The sequence below is a fragment of the Muntiacus reevesi genome, chromosome 6, assembly GCF_963930625.1.
Source record: "Muntiacus reevesi chromosome 6, mMunRee1.1, whole genome shotgun sequence".
NCBI lineage: Eukaryota > Metazoa > Chordata > Mammalia > Artiodactyla > Cervidae > Muntiacus > Muntiacus reevesi.
Window position 1 is genome coordinate 44,568,229 of NC_089254.1, and position 17,755 is coordinate 44,585,983.

The window sequence follows — 17,755 nt, forward strand, 5'->3', positions numbered from 1 at the left end:
TCACTTGAAACCCCACACTGATGAGGGAACTGAGTAGGAAGGACAGTGCTGAAGAGGAAACACATGTAAAACCACTGAGAGAGAGAGAGAAACTCCAGTTCCCTCTAGGATCAGCCAGGCCCCCACCAAATGCAAAATGCCCTAGTTAATGGGGAGTAGCTGAGAGCCAGAATCACAGACCTGAACATCACCACGCGGCCCTGCCTGCATATGGGAGATGCATTCTGTGTCTCTCTCGGCCACTCCAGTCACAGACTCTTCTTTGTCACTGCCCTTCAGCCAGTCACAGCTAGGGTATCTCTATAGCTGAAGAAGGCAAAGGTCTTTCACACCCACTTAGCAGGTGCACTGCCCATCAAAAGGACATCTCTAACTGGCGGGCAGTGAAAAGGAGTCTCCATTCCATCATCCAAAGGAGCACACCCTTCATGAAATTACTAACAATCCCAACACCAAGAGGGAAACTGAAAAGCGGTCGAGAAAATGTTCAAAAGGAGGAAAAAAAGAGAGAGAAATCATCACTGTAGATAGATGCCCCTGGAGTTGCTTGGCAACCATCTTTGCTAACACCTTCTCCCAAAAAGGAACAGTTTGAGTCAGCTCCTGAGATATCCCCGAGGCCAGGGCTCTGACCAAAGAGGCCCCAGAGCCGGGGCTTTGGGATGAAAAAGCATTTCACTGAGGTCCTGGGGTCCCATCAGCAGGCCACTGGCTCACACACATGAGGGGGAAGAAAAACATAACCATTTTGTTTAAAGATCATGCCTTTTGAGGCAGGGCTGGTACTAGAGTGAGGCAGGGCTGGTGTTAAGGTGAGGCAAGCGAGGTGCTCAGGCTGCCACATTTAAGGAGGCCCTCGCTCTGCACTTGCAGGAGCCTGCGTGGGCATCTGTAAATGTGTGTCCTGGATGCCCCGCTGGCCTCACCTTAGTTCAAGCCCTGCTCCTAGAGCAACATTAGGACACAGTGCTTAAGAGTACTATCTCCGGGGGACTTCCCTGGAGGTCCAGCGGTTAAGACTGTGCTTCCAAGGCAGGGGGTAACAGGCTTGATCCCTGGTCAAGGGACAGATCCCACATGGCATATGGTGCAGACAAAAATTAAAGAAAAAAAAGAGTACTGTCTCTGAATCTTCCTGCCTCTCAGTTCAAATCCCAGCTCTTCTTCCTCACTGTATCACCTTGGGTAAATCACTTAACCTCTCTGAGCCTGTATCCTAATCTCTAACACGAGACTGATAACAGGAATTGTCTCACAGAATGTCATGAGGATTACATGAGAAAAATGCACATTTAGTTCTATGTCTGGTATCTACTCAATACCCAGTAAATGGAAGCTAGGATTGTTATTTTTAAAAACACATAAACACCATCATCAATTTTTAAAACATGTAAGCAGCTCCCCAGAATCCCCTAAACTGAGCCTATGGAAACCAAGTGTCTGGGAGTGGTCCTGGTGTCTTAGATTTTTAAGAGCTTCACAAAGGATTCTCAAGGTGGACAGGGTCAAGAGCTACTTCCTGTAACTGAAGTTTAGTAAATATCAGAGCCACCGGGGAAGCTTGTTAAAATGCACACTCCTATGCTCTAGGCCAAGCGCTTCTGATTCAGTGTCACTCCAACCTGGGATGCTAAGTTAAGTACCTAGGAGATTTCAACACAGGGTCCCCAAAAGGGCCATACTTTGGAAAACTGAAACTGACTCACCCTTGAAAACTCACAGCACAGGAACATGGGTCCAACTCCTCTTGTTTTTATTCCTGGAATTCTTAAAGCACCAGGGATAAAATATTGACTAAAGATGCGCAGTGAGCCCAGGCACACTCCTGGAGCAGTAAGGATGCTATCTGCCCCTTGGAAGTGGCAGCTCATGTAAGGCAAGGAAAAGGCCCCAAGTGTCTGGTAAAAGTGACAACCATCATAACAAAAGCTTACATTACTGAGCACCTACTGTATGTCAGATAGTACTTCATGTATTTTCACATCAACCCTAAGAGCTGGTATTACTCCTATTCTGAAAATGATGAAACTGAGGCTCAGAAAAGTTATCTTACTACACAGCTTGTAAGTGGCTAGGTCCAAATTTAAATAATGCTCCATTGAAGCTTCTGAGTCTGCAACATCAATGTATATTTGCAACAAAATATACCTAAAATTTTATCATTTTAGCCATTTTTTAGTGTTTGGTTCACTGTCACCACCATCAATCTATCAGAACTTTTTCATTTTTCCCAACTGGAACTCTACACCCATTAAACAGACTCTCAGTAGAGAATTCCCCCTCCCCAGCCCCTGGTAACCTTGTTGTCAATGTTCTCTACTCTTGTTCTCAATGGATTTAATTCTTTTAGGAAATCTGCATAAGTGGAATCATACAATATTTGTCCTTTTGTGGCCACTACGCTCCTAAAAAGAACTAGACATCACCTCGGTCTGACATGAGCAAACTAAGCATGTGTCTCAACCATCTTCCATACCCTGGTTAGTGTCATCAGTTTGGATGTCCTACCTCCCCAGCCCCAACCTGGGACTCCATGACCTATTGGCGTATTGGGACAGGGTCACAGAGCTCTGCCACTCTCACCGTCCCCCAGCAGAAGGTGTCCTTGAACTGTTCATATTCAGAGAATCACAATTAGCTTCACAGAGCAGGTTTGTTGATAACTGCTTCTGTGTTCAAAGAGGCTGTCAGTGAGTCACTTTTATCTTTTCCTGGTGTTACTCTGTCCTGCCCTAGAGAGTATTTACTTGGTTTACTTTTTTCTTTAAGCACCCGATCCCTAAAATTGGCGAGCAGAATTATGTTATGAAACCACAGGTACAAGGATAAAGCATCCATACAAAAACAAAAGCTTTCCCCACAGTAGAATTCTAGCTTGACTTAGCAGCAACTGCATAGCCAAGACTAACACTGGAACAGTAACAGTCCTTGGCCTCAGCTCCCTTGCAGGAAGCACTTCCCTAGACTCTCATCATTAGTTCAAGTGCCTCCGGGTCCAAACCCAGGTCCATTCAGCTGATGTGACCAATCTGAGCTCTGCCACAGGAAAGAGTAAGAGAGCCAGCCAGCCAGCATTAGCTGGGAGCCCATCCTCGGCACAACATCATACCAAGAATATTTGGAGAGAGAGACACAAGGAAGTCGGTCCTTGACATTCAGTTTCTACAGTTTGGAAAAAGGTCAACCCATTGACCAACCCTCTCCCTTTCCATTATGGCTAACTGCAATTACTGCAGGCATGATTAGACTCCCAGTGGTCAAGCCGTGGAGATTCCCCTGCAGTCCCCATGTGGCAAGACAGGCGTGGGGGCTCCCAAGAAGTGAGCCACAAGGCGCTGCCGGCCTGGGGAGGGGCATACAGTTGGGGGCAGCTACTCCTCTGACCCTTCTGAAGTCGTCTGTCTTGCTCTCTGGCACAGGGGTGTGCTCCAGCCTCACTTCCATGTCCGAGGATTTTCTCAGCAGTGCCTTGTCCACAAACAGCTGGTAGTTGTTCTTGAGGGGAGGGGTAAAGTTGGGAACGACTTGCATCACCATCTTGGTGATGCCACTTCTGGGGCAGCCACCAAATGGTCCGAGTTTCCAGATGTGAACACTGGCCACCTCAGGGGTTGTGGTCCTTGGGTAAAAGGGGTTGATAAGGGCAGGGTCTTGGTGTGTCTGCTGTTACCATTTTATGTCTACTTCCAAAGGATGTCATGAAAGAAACAAAACGTCAGGAATGAAACGTGAGCCCAAAGGATATAAACACGATGTACACAGAAAACCAGGCAAAACCCCAATTTTTCTAACTTTCTTAAATCACTTCTGGAGTGGAGCAAGCAGGCCCCTGTGAGCCACTGGCTAGAGTGAACGTGGCCTTCCAGTCCCAAATAACACCGCAGACCACTTGGCACATGGGCCAGAACCCTGAGGAATCAGATCCTCCACTGCTCTCTCTATTCTCTAATCCTTAACATGGAAATCCTGCAGCCAGCCGCTCTGCTCTCCATCATGTGCATCCCCATTTCAGACAAATCCCAGGGGTAATCAACTGCACAGAATGCCAGTTGTATTTCCAGTCTGACTTTAAATATAAACTGAAATCCTTATTGCTTCACCATGCTGCATTTGACATCAGGGGCCCCCATACAATAAATGCCATCATTATCAGAATTGGTGGCTTCGGGTCTCCTCCACCCACAGTGAGGGAGGCTGAGCTGAACCTGAATCTCAGTGCTGTCACCATTTACTATGGACATGAAGTTTCGGAGGGGTCATCTTGGAAATGTGGAGGAAAGCTCTGTGGGGGGTGGAGTCTTCTCCATTTAGATGATTCCAAATGTAGCCCCCTGCAGGAAATAGTCACAGCTCCACACCTGCATGCTGAGGATTCAGTAAGGCCACCTCACGGGGAACTTGGGCCTAAGACATAGACAGATAGTAGCAGAATATTGCTGAGTCTGTTTCTCTTGTGTTCTTCCCTTTCCAGCCTCACGTTACACCAGTGGTTCTCTTATCAGGGTGATTTGGCACCATCCCAGTCCACTCCTGGGATCTTTGGCAATGTCTGGAGACATTTTTGGCTTTTTCAACTCAGGGGAAGGGGAGGTGCCACTGGAATCCAGTGGTAGAGGCTGAGGATGCTGCTAAACATCCAACAACACCCCAGGACAGTGCTCTACCACAAAGAAGTAGAGTCCCTGCTGAGAAACTCTGTACCACTCTCTGCTTTGCTATCATCACGCCAGTGACAGACTTTTTAGTTTCTAGAGCATTCCATATTCTCTCACACTTTGGGCCTGCACACCCGTTATTTCTTTTAAATCTGTCCCACCCAGCTCTGCATATTCATTCTCCAGGTTTTGGCATAAATAATATTTCCTCAGGAATACACAGAGCCCAGAACCTAAATTAGGCCCCCCATCATGCTTTCCAATAGTACCCCAATTTTCCCTTTCTGAGCACTCATCATGGTCGCTATGACTTTTTTAGCGTTTGCCTTGGCTGCTAGGATGGGAGCATCACGAGGGAGGGGCTCGTGCTCATTCACGGCTGCCCCCCCAGGCCCAGCCTAGTGTCGGCCCACTGTCACCCGGTCCCAAAGGCATGACGGAGGCCAACAGAGCAGAAGCAGGTATGAAAAACTAACCAAGGGATTTCCCCGGTGGTTCAGTGATTAAGAATCCACCTTCTAATGCAAGGAACATGGGTTTGATCCCTAGTCAGGGAATGAATATCACACATGCTGTGCGGTAACTAAGCCTATGTGCCACAATTATTAATACTAGGACACACGCCACAACTAGAGAGAAGCCCACTCACTTCAACTACTGAGCCTGCGTGCTGCTAGCAAAAAGATCCTGCGCGACCCACAAAAGTCCTGCGTGCCACAACTAAGACCCGATGCACCCAAAAATCAGTACAAATCAACCAACAAATAAAAGCTAAGCAAGACACCCAGAGGCTTAAACTACCCTCCCACTATGCTGTTGTTTAGTCACTAAGTTGTATCTGACTCTTTTGCAACCCCATGGATAGTAGCCCGCCAAGCTCCTCTGTCCATGGAATTCTCCAGGCAACACTGGAGTGGGTAGTATTTCCCTTCTCCAGGTGATCTTCCCAACCCAGGGATCGAACACAGGTCACCCAAATTGCAGGCAGATTCTTTTACCAGTTGAGCCACAAGGGAACACTGGAGTGGGTTGCCATTTCCTTCCCCAGGGGATCTTTCCGACCCAGGAATTAAACCCACATTGCCTGTAGGGGCAGGCAAATTCTTTACCACTGAGTCACCAGGGAAACCCCATCTTCCCACTACGCAGGCACAAAAGAGAGAGAGGCAGGCTGAACGGCCTCTGATGTGGACCACAACCTAAGATAAATGGAAATGGCAAGATACTATGCAATACTTATAGGATATTAACAGCCACGTGGGTAAAACAGGCAGGAAAAACTATCCATGTATCTACTTGAATGCACATAGATGATCTTGAAAAGGATACACAAGCAACTGGGGACAAGGGTAAAAGAGAGACTTTCTTTTTCACTGCATATCCCTCTCAACTGTGTAACATATGAACACTGAAAAAAATGTTGAAACATTGAATGTTTCAACATTCAAGAATGAATGAAATTGAAAAAAATAAGAAACATTTGAATGAGAGAGAAAAACAGTTTACATCCTCCAGCTATAAAAGTATCATTCCTGTAGACTGACATGATGAGAACCCAGCACAGGGTAACTGGGCTCAGGTAGCAAGATCACATGCAGTGTTTCAAAGTGTGCCCAACCTGCCTAACTTCCTATTTTGGGAGGAGCTAGAGCCACACTTTCTCCACAGAAGAACTCAAGTGCATAGAAATACTTGTATGTATAACAAGATACTTATTTTACAGACTCTGTATTTTCAAAACTAGATGGTGTTGAAAATGCCCTCTCAGCTTTGCCATCTTGGTCGTGGCGCTCCCCCTTCTCTATCAGCTGGATGAAACTGTGAAGTTGATTCATTCTCCAAGTCCTCTCCTCCTTTTCATCTTCCCTCCCTATCACACTGAGGCCACTCCACTTCTCCTGTCCTTTCATCCCAAGCACTGGGCAAAAGAAGAGAGATGATAATGAAATGCCAAAGTGAACAAATGTTGCTGCTTATTAGCAAAAAGGGGAGGAAGGTAGGCTTAATGGAGAAAGAAGTTGAAATTAATGGTGAAAATGAGGTTTATCAGTGTAATCTGTGGACTGGGTGTCTTCCCATTTTCTATTAGCATAGATAACAGAGTTGTCTGTAAAATGATAAAGGGGACCAGTCCACAGTTTCCCATAAATCTCAACCACTTGTCGCTAGCTTCTCTGACTTGGATTCAAAGAACCCTTCGTTCTTATCAGATCAGTTGCCATCTTTCTGCCCCATCCAGCTATAACTGAAAAGTTCTTAAACTTGAGTTGAACACGCTCCCATGTTCCCTGCCTCCTCCTGTGCTCCAGCCTAGCTCCACCAGCAGTAGCCGAACACCAAAGTCTCACAATCACAGCACAGTCACAGCAGGATCTTACTGGTCCCAGAACAGTTCTCAGACTGGAAGCATTCCACAAGTTTACCTACATCAAATCAGAACACCTGGCAACACTGATGCACAGAAACACGCCTGAAGTAACGAAGGTAGGCCTCCAAGGGACCCAAACAATGATTCATTGAGGACTTTCTATCCTTACTGATCAAACAACTTGTCAATCATTTAAAAAATATTTTTAAAAACATCCTGGTCCCCAGAAAGAACTCTGCAAACTCTTCTCAGCCATAAGTCCCAAACTGCCAAAGTAATTTTTTCTAGCACTTGATAAAACTTATCAATGACCATGTATCAACTGTACCCCATGAAAAGCATGGATATCACAGAAATCAGCTTTCAAAAAATCTTCAGCTTTATACAATTATGATAACATGGTTTACTCTAGAAATAAAATTTCTGATTGGGTATATCTTTTTCATTCATCACTGGTTAGTTAAAAATCCTCATTAATTCTAATAATAAAAATTTCTAGAACTAGCTTCATTAACATATGATGATGATAATCTTAATAACATCTAAAAAATAAGAAAGGCACAAATTCATTAAGCACTTACTATGTGCTAAACTCTTTTGTATTGTCTCAGTTAATCCTCACAACAACCCTGCTATTATCTCTGAACTTTTGGGGCAACTTGATGTATAGTTCAGGACATCGATGAGCCATACACACCTGGTCCTTATTTATAAATGCACATTCTTTAAAAAATAAAAAGTTCAGGTGAGGCAATTAGAAAAGAGAGGCATCTTTCTAAATCATGAAGTTTCCCCCCAATTAGCTTAGAAAAATGTCTTCCAACAAATCTATGAAGCTAGAGAAAGAAAATTATTTTAAAAGGTTAACTAGATGAATTGGCCTTCCTTGGAATTTTCTATGATAATGGCAGCTCACATCTTAGATTAGGCTAATCAGGTTTCTGGGACCCTCACTTTAAGGAAATGTTAGTGCCTCAGATCCAAGTCTGTCCACTCTCCACTATGGGGAACACATCACCCTGGGTTTTGGTCACAGACCCTTAGTTTTCTCAGAGTCTTAAAGACCACACACCACTGACAAACTATTTGCAGGACAATTAGGCTTGTGTACGAGATGCAGTGATGTTTGGCACCAAGAGCTTATAAAAAGAGAAAATAAGTCCAGTATTTGTAGTTTAAGATATTTCTAAAGTGAAGGCTTGGTTTTTGTTGTTGTTTAGTCACTAAGTTGTGTACGGACCGTAGCCCACCAGCCTGCTGTCCATGGGATTTCCCCAGCAAGAATACTGGACTGAGTTGCCATTTCCTCCTCCAAGGGATCTTCCTGACCAAGGAATTGAACCCACATCTCCTGCACTAGCAGGTGAATTGTCTACCGTTAAACATTCTGGGTAGTATGATTGCATCTCAAATGTAGGTACATTCAATAAAGAAACTTAAGTTCATAGGTCTCAAAAGGACCAGAGGAGATTTTAAAAACCACTCCCTTACTTTACAAGAAACAGAGCAGGCCCAAACAAGGAAAGTGAGGTTCCCAAGGTCACACACTGGAACTAGAAATCGGATTCAAAGCCCTCTCTCCTGCTCCCGTCACCCTTCAGTCTGCCCTCAATATAACCCCACATGACTACATTCAAGCACAGAAATAACTATGCCTTCTGAACCCAGGTGATGATCTGGCAAGGTTCAAAAGTATTTGTCAAAAAAAAAAAAAAAGCATTTGCCAAATTCCTCTTGACATAATTATAGCTAACTTTGGATAAACAGTAACATGAACGTGAAGACTTTATTACAGAAATCTCAAATCATTCAGCTAACATTTCATACTGATATAGGTGGAGTATTGAAGTAGAAAAAGATTCAAGGAATGGAGAAGGAACTATATTACAATAGTCAGGTTGTTCAAAAGTCTGCAAGTCCTTCCTTCCTTCTGAAGCTGTGGCCAGATGGAGGCAGAAGATAAAATGATTCTTTTTTCATTTTTCCAGACTGGCTTTTCCCCCAGAGTTTAGTCCATAAAAATATCATATCACAATGTTCACAGCAGCATTATTCACAATAATAAAAAGGTGGAAATAAGTTAAATGTCCATTAACAGATGGATGATAAACAAAACATGATATATACATACAATGGAATATTATTCAGCCATAAAAAGGAATGAAATTCTGAAACATACTGCCTCATGCATAAACCATGAAAATATGATGCTAAGTGAAAGAAGATGGACAAAAAGGGTCATATATTGAAAATATATAGTATCTAGAATAGACAACTTCATAAAGACAGAAAATAGAATACAGGTTTCCAGGGCTCAGCCCCAGGGGAGGGGAAATAGAAAATTATTATGTTAATATAATGGAGACAGGGTTCTGGCTGAGATGATGAAAAAGCTCAGGAAATGAACAGTGTTGAGAGTTGTACAACACTGTGACTATACTTAGTATCACTGAATTGTGAGACTTTAAAATGGCTAAAATGATAAATTTTATATTTATTTTACAATAAAAAAATTCACATCAAAATCTAAATCATATACCTTCATTTCTTAATTGGAATTCCTAAATTCACCTATTAATTGCTATTAAAGCACAGTCTCCAGACCTGCTTACTACTGATGATATCCTGGTCCATCTATGTATGCGCACCACATGGAGAAACACAGTCACACCCAGGCCATGTGTGTCCTGCAAAGATCCACCCACAATCAGGTACCTGGGACTTCCCACACCATGATTCCAGCAAGAAGGCCAATGGCAAGACAAAAGTAACTAGTGTTTCTGGGGACTTTGGCAACCAAATACCCTGATACCAAGTCTCAGCTAAATCTTCAAACTCCTCACCACGGGAAGGAGAAATACAGTTCATGTATATATATATGATACAGACACAATCTATCCATGAAAAAAACTGTGCGCACACCCCAGGAGAACTCCATGAACTGCTAACCCAGGCCTGCTCCACCAGGCCCACAAACAAAGAGATTTCAGCCCATACATGGCTATTTGGTAAACTGAGCAATCTCACAGTTACACTGAAAAGTGGGGCTCCATAATACAAATGCACATAGTTAGGAGCTAAACCTTTGTATCTTTACAGGTGAAAGAATATAATAAGCAAGATGTACCACTTGTGGCTTCTAAGGAAAGAAGAGCTTTACTTTTTTTTTTTTTCCTTAAAAGAATCTATTTCTCATGAGGCAAAGAGAATCTGAAAATAAGGGTCTTCTGAAGTAGAAGCCTGGGGGAGGGTGCAGAGTATTTTTGTGTGTTATAGTCATAATCTATCAACCAGGCCTAAGAGGTGCCAATTCTGGGCTATACCATGACCGTTATTAAACTTTAAAGGTTTTCACAAGCTCATCTTTTCTGGAAACCTCTTCATTGCCACTGGTCTGATAACTGAGTTCCATAAGCTTTTAAAGGTGTCAGGAGTCTGTCTGTGAAGAAAAACAATTACCAGTGATACTTTCCAATGCCAACACACATGGACACTGAGCACAAATAAGCTGCCACTTGTAAGAAGGCCACTTGACATCATTCCCTTGTGCATCTTAAAGACACATGTCAAGATCACACTAAGATATTTAGAGGCAAACATCTTTAGAATACGGTTTCGTTTCCAATCAAAGTGCTTAATTAGCAGAAACATTATGCTAGAGAGCTGTCCTTGAATATGCATGCATTTTAACCTCCATGTCATTTTTTTTCTGAAGCACAAATTCTCTCACTGGATGGTCAGGAAACAATTAGGCACAGAAAACCAACTGTCTGAGGTGTGATCCACAAAACAAGTTCCATCTTTCCAAGCAGGTTTCGGCTGCCTACCAGGGTGACAACGCGTTTTATGAGGGAAACCATCCTTTGGCATCTAATGGCCTTTTTCTCCATTCATTTTGGATGAGCCAGGCTCCTATGGCCTAGTTATGGCTGAACGCTTTCAACACTTCCCGCCAACCTCTTCTGCACCCCTGCACTTCCTCCCACCTCCAATTTCAGTCAACCACATTTACAAGACACCAGTTAGTAAATCACAATTCGATTGAACCCATCCATTCGTTCAACAGAAAGTGGTCTCTGGAGTTGCTCCGAGTGAAGCCCATAGGCCACAGTTGCACATGGCAGGCTTGCAAACGTGCGTGGGCCATGATTTATTCATGATGGCCATGTGTGCTTGATGCCCGGTTCCAGCAGGCTGCGGCTTCACTCACCTGCCTCTGTCTGGGATGACCTAGCTACTCACTGTGTTCCATTTTAGGTACTGTATTTCCACACTGGGGGAACAGAGATGGGTGACCGGCTGGAGGCTATATACACAGATGCCCCTAACCCTGCTCACCACATTACAATCTGTGACCAAATGCAAAGTGGGCCAAACATAACTTGCTGCAAAGGTTTGCCATGTACCATGGCTTTCAGTGGAGAAGTAGCTGCTGGGATGACTGACCACGTGGGGTTCATTAAACTGTTGTGTGTTTACCCACAAGGAAGGCTGGGACGCTTTGAGTGGAGCCCTGCTCTTCATTTCAAAGATTTCCACCCCCCACCATTTGACAATAATGCTCCAAAGGTGAATAGCAGATATGTATCAGAAGGTCCAAATGTGGACTCCAGCTGAAGTGCAGGAAACTTCTGCCTTCAATAGTCTCGACCCCTCTACCCCCCAGTTGCATTTGTACTTTGAAAGAAGTTAACATGAAGCAGTAGTCACCTGGGCGTGCTCAATTTTTGACAAGCCTTAGTCACTCTGTACCCAGCAGAACAATTCACATTATAGTCGAAATCCTGTGAAGATTCTGCCACACATGCTAACACTAAAATGCCAGTAGCTCCACTTACCTTCTTTATTAAGCCTCATAACCTCCCTGCTTTTTCCACCCTCTTTTCCAGTCTCTTCTAAATCTACATCTGCAGATGAAAAAGAAAAGGGAAAAAGAAAATAAGGAAAAAAAGAGAGAAAAAAAGGGGGGGGAGGCAAAGTCAAGGGGGGAAGGGAGAGTGTTTATTTGCAAACAGATCGATATAAATACTGGATATGAAAATCTTTCAAAAATTGACAATGCAACGTTTCCTCCCAAGTCCGGATTTCCATCTACCTGGCCCATATAGGTACCAAAAAAAAAAAAAAAAAAAAACTATGCAAGCAGCAACAGAGTAGCCTTTTAAACGGATACACCGTGGGGCTGTGAAAGCCCACCCCGCGGGCTGCCACGGGGAGAGGGCACAGACAGACAGACAGACAGCCCGGGCAGCAGGGCCTCTCTCTGTGCACTGATGATCTGTCTCTGTGTGTATTTATTTGGAGAGAGGGAGAAGCATGGAGGACACCGGGGGCCACTCTCTCTCCACACACACACTTTTTCCCAGTGGCTCTAGGTGAATGGAAAGGTTACAGGGTAATAAAAGGAGGAGGAGGCGGTGGGGTTCTTACTGTCGGAGCAGTGTAATTTGGCGGCGTCGATCCAGGAGGACCAGGGTTTGCCCAGAAACGCCTCCGGACTGGGCACTTTGCGATCCAGTGTCGCCATTGCTCTTCCTTCTTGTTGCTTTTTCCCTGTTCCTTCGGCAGCAGCAGCCGAGAGACACGGGATTCGAGAACGCTCCGACGTCATCTTCGGAACGTTCCGACATTGAGTGCTCTGAAAGGGGGAGGGAGGGAGGGAGGGATGGGAGGAGGGAGGCGGAGGAGGAGGAGGGAGCAAGGAGGAGGAGCCGGCGTTCAGCGCCCGGCCGGGCTCGGCTCGGCTCTCGGCAGCCGCGGCCGCCAGGGGCAGCAGAGAGGCGCCCGGAGGCCTGGCGCCCGCACGCCGGCCGCCAGCACGCCCGCCGCCGGGGGCGGGGCTGAGCGCTGGAACCAGAGGATGCAGCGTGGGGCGTGAGGATGCTGCGGCGCGCCTGCACCCGGCGCCCGCTAGCCGGGGTCCTAGGGGCCAGACGTGTGGGAGGGGGTTGAGGGCGACCTGGGAGAGGCGCGACCTGGGGCCGTGGGAGGGGTGGTCTTCCCCGCAGAGTTGCGCTCCAGGACAGAAAGTTTTTGCGTGCAGCCCTTCCAGCGCGTCCTGCCCTCGCCGGTTCCTGTCGCCCACGGTGAGGCGCCCCCGAGAGGATCCCTGCCGCTTAGTGGAGAGGGGCCGAGCAACCCCCCTCCCCCGACGACCACCTCAAGGGAGGAGACCCCGGTGACCTCTCCTCCCAGACACCACTCCCTCCACCTTTTCTTCTCTTTCTCGGTGGACCTTGGGTGGTGGAGGATTCTGCGGATGCCTTTGGGAGCTGAGAGCAATGGGTAGATGGAAGTGGTTCTAAAAGCAGGTGAGTTTGGAGCTAGAGGAGCTGCCTTCCCATCTCAGGCTGCGGGGCGTTGCAAAGCTCAAAACTCGGGGTCCCGCAATGCGAGCCTCCGGCTCTCAGAGAACCACTGCGCACACTTTGCTCCACATCCACGGTAGTGGGAGTGAGGACTCACCCACTCTCCGAAGATGCTGCTTAGCGGACCAAGCCCCTGGAGCCGTTTCCAGCACTTCCTCCTTTGAGACGAGGGTCTCCCGGATTAGCGCAGGCAATGAGGGATTCAATTCTTGGGAGAATTCACTTCAGGCTTAACTGCTCTGGCCAGCTATTAATAGAGAGGAAGCGTTAAATTTCCTCTGGATTTTGGACATTTGATGCTTTCATTGAGATTCCCACCACTTCCTCCCTCCTCCCCCAGGGGTTGGCAGCAAAGGTGTTAAAAGGTCTTCTGGTATCTCTCGTTTAAAAAAAAATATATATATATATAAACATATATATATATATATTTTTTTTCATTTTCTAGGAATTACCTAAAATATATGGACTCTACCGCACAATCGACATATTTCCCTCTTTTTCCCCAGCACCCTTTTAGTTCTCACAGCCTATTTCTGCCCCGTGGCTGAAGCTCACGGATTTGAAGTTTCTCTGTCCTGAAGTCTGCTCTGGCTCTGTCATCTAATGTCCCTGCACTTGGCATCCTGTATCTCAAAGCCAGAATCAGGATGGGCGATGAAGGAGGAGCTTCCAGTTGATCTTCAGTTGTGATGTTTGTGTGAATGGGCTTGTTTTTGGTCAGACCCAAATAAATTTCATTTGCCTTTGCTCTCTTTGGAAGGGTTCCTACATAGGAACCACTAAATGGCTAAGGTGTCCCTGAGTGGAGATTCTCATTTGAAAGACTGAGAGTGTTAGCAGATATTTTTTTTACTTACTGATCTCATATGTCAGACACCATGCTTGACATTTCCATCCATCCATCCATCTTTTCAACAATTATTGCTTGTCATGGACTACCATCCCCAGCAGAGAAAGAGAAGTGAGACCCAGGCTAGTTCTGGTGATGATGCAATCTGATGGTCTCTGTGGAAGAAGGAAGGTGTGAAACTTACCAGCTTATTGGAAAAACAAGCCATGTACCCAGTGACTGGCCAGGTCAGTGAGTGGTGTGGACTCTCAGAGCTGTGCCTATCTGTGGGAGGAACTGAAATCTAGTTTGAAGTGATCAGAAAATGTGTCACAGAGAAGATTAGGCACAGAGGAAACTACTCTGCTCTGCACTTTGGAAATGGGAGAGAATTTATAATGGTAAGGTGAAGATTGGTCTTACCAAGGGAAGGGGGAATAATGGTGTCAGCAGAGGCTTCAAGCTGAGCAAGTGTGGTGTGTTTGGGTGTTGAGTGTGGTTTACCTGAGATGATGGGTTATTATTTGGGATTTGGGAGTGATGAGTTTGTATTCAGGCTTGGGTCAAATTATGAAAGGCATCTTATGGCAGCCTAAAGAATTTGGGTTTTGTTGACAATGGGGAGCCACTAAAGGGCTTTCTGTAGTAAAAGGACAAATAGAAAGTATGACTTAGAAAGATTACTTTCTGGCCTTGGTATCCAGGATGTATTGGACTAGAGAAGCTGGTGAGAAAGGTAGTGCTGCACTGTTCATGGTGGAAGAACGAAAGCCTGAACTTTGGTGATCCCTTGCATATGGAGAAGAGAGAGCAGGAATGAGAGACACTGTGAAGTGAGGTGCCTCATCTGAGGGTGTGTTGCATGACTGGATCTGGGGAAAGGGAGAGAGAGAGAGAGAACGAGAGCGCTCAGAGGTAGATGTAATGAGATCTCGGAACATTTTCCTCTTCCCCTGTAGCTTTCCAATATTCTTCCCACTTTGGTGTTTATTCCTCATTGTATATGCAAAGGTGGTAGGCAGCCTCTCGGATGACCCCAGTGATCTCCACATCTTAGTGTGCATGTCCTACTGTGTCGGCTGGACCTAGTGACTTGTTTCTAACTAACGGAATTTGGTAGAGTGATGTCCCTTCAGAGGTTAGGTTACAAAAAGACTGTGGCTCCTGTCTCGCTCACTCTTGCTCTCACTGACTTGCTCTTAGGGAAGGCTGCAGCTGTGTTGTGAGGTACTCTTTGGAGAGGTGCATGTGGCAGGGAACAGAGGAGGCTTCTGGCCGACAGTCCGTGAGGAACTGAGGCTCTTTGTTCAGTAGACGGTGAGGTGCTGAATCTTGTCAACAGCCAAGTGAGTCTGGAAGTGTATCCTTCCAGTCAAGCCTTGAGATCACAGCCCCGGGCCTCAACTGTGACAGACCTGGAGGCAGAGGCTCCCAGCCAAGTCAAGCCTGTATTCCCAGTCCACATAAACTGTGAGATCATTAGTGCTTGTCATTTTCAATTATTAAGTTTTGGGGTAACTTGTTACAGAGCAATACATAACTAATACAGAATGGTTTGGGTGTAAAGTGATACAATAACAAAAAACTTACTAGAAAAATACATTTAACAAAGGAAGAAGTCTGAGCAGTATTCCCTGTTCCTCTTTTGAGCCTGCTGTGAATTGTATACCATTTGTCTTTCTAAAATTTTTTGCCAGCTTTGTGCAACTGGTTTACACTGGTATCTCCTGCATGCTGAGTTTGGTGTTTTATCTTTATCCTTTGGGTACTCGAGTTTTTGCTATTTAAACTCAATCATTACTTCATAGAGAGATCTCTAACCCTAAGGTCATTGTGTAACTATTGGGAAAATTCTTTACTGACAGTGATGCCACCACAATGGTGGCTGTTAGAACCCTACTCTCCTTGAGGTATGTGGAAGGTACAGTGATTAAGGGACTCAAGCCCAGGGGCTGAGAGTCAGTGACTTGAGCTTCCAGAAAATTCTGTCTCTTCTGGGAGTGACTTTAAGTCACCCAAAAAAGAAAAAAAACGAAAGCTTGTATGTCATCAGGAAATGTCAGGGCATCTAAGGTGCAGGAGAAACAAAGCCATGTTCACTACTTTAACATTACTTTACTACTCTAGCTGAGCTTCTCAAGTTATTTCTGCCCAGTTCTCTGAAGATGGTATGAAAACCCAAATATTATTCCCTTCTAGCTGGGAGGATTTTAGTTTGCAGCATAGTAAAGTATGGGCTGGAATCTCAAAATGATTTGGCATCTCTCCAAAACAAGACTTTGGATACCACTGCCATGTTTCACTGATAGAACATGTATACATGATTGCAGTTAGAATTACCAGGTGTAATTGTAGTTTCCACTCTAAGCCTTCTGTAGTTTCTCTGACTATAGAGATAACAATAACCATAACCCATCTATGACTTTGTAACTGTGGATAACATGGCCGTCAATTAAATTACAATGCTGGGAGCCAGAGAATGAAGAAAGCCTTGCTCATCAACTACTAGACTTTTACACTTGACTTTAGATGAAAATTGAGGTCAGTTGGGAGTAGTATTAGGGTCAGTATGGTGCATATATATATTTATATACACGTCTATACTTACATACCAAGTGTGTGTATAGCAAATTTATTGCAGACTTGAATTTCTTTTGGTAGTAAATAGTCACAAATTTTCTTTAGTGACAACAAGAACCTTACACATCCTTAATAGGAATAAATTGACCTGCAAAACAGTAATTTAAAGCATGTTAGTATAATGTCTATGTGATAAAACTGTCTAGCAAAGGTGTAACACCTTCTTCCTGCATGATTAATGTTTAAGGAAGATAAAAGGGGTGTAAATATTTTTATTGTTTTATTATCTTTCTCAGAAAAATGACAGTGGTTGGTTTAATTAAAAAGGAGGCTCTCCCACAGACCAAATAAAGAAATCAATTCAATGGAGATGACAATGGAAAATACCTATTTAATTTGAGTAACACCTGGTTCTGGGGAAATGTGCAACAAATACAGAGCCTGCATTCATTTAGTCTGATTCATGTGCTGTTTCAGCACATTATTGAAAAGAAGAGGGAATATTAGCGCTCTCATTTGAGGATATTAAGCTCCTGCTGGGGTCGAGGTGCTGTGTGCACACCCTACTTTCTACCTAGACCGTTGTTGAGAGTTACCTGGAGGCGACAAAGAGAAAATGACATGTTCCATTAAAACGAGGCATCCCTGGAATTGTTTGATGTTCTTTGCCTTAATTGAATCCATCTATCCCATCTGCCACTCTGCTCTCTATTTTCCTAACCCTCTCTCTCTGAGAATTATAATTTGGGGGGAAGTTTGTTACATAGATTGTTACCTTTTATAAAAGCTCCCTGCATCTGGAGGGCAGGTGTGCCATCTTACTTGCCTTGTTAGATTAGATTGCCTGCCTCTTCCCCGCCTCCTGCATGATGGTGGATCAAATAAGGCTGGGATAAAAGATTCCCAGTAGCACCAGGAATAGGAAAGGAAACAGGAATTCAAGGCTTTTTGTTAT

General features: G+C 44.8%; 1 protein-coding gene across 3 annotated transcripts in view; it reads right to left on the reverse strand.

Moving 5' to 3' along the window:
* Window positions 1–12,634, reverse strand: part of ATXN7L1 (ataxin 7 like 1) — a 255,518-nt gene extending 242,884 nt beyond the window's left edge. For all 3 annotated transcript variants that reach the window (XM_065939243.1, XM_065939242.1, XM_065939246.1), the window contains exons 1-2: window positions 12,454–12,634; window positions 11,862–11,930 (exon numbers count right to left, since the gene is read on the reverse strand). In XM_065939243.1, the coding sequence (XP_065795315.1) occupies window positions 11,862–11,930; window positions 12,454–12,634 (250 nt within the window). The remainder of the gene's footprint in view (window positions 1–11,861; window positions 11,931–12,453) is intronic.
* Between the last annotated feature and the right edge of the window lie 5,121 nt (window positions 12,635–17,755).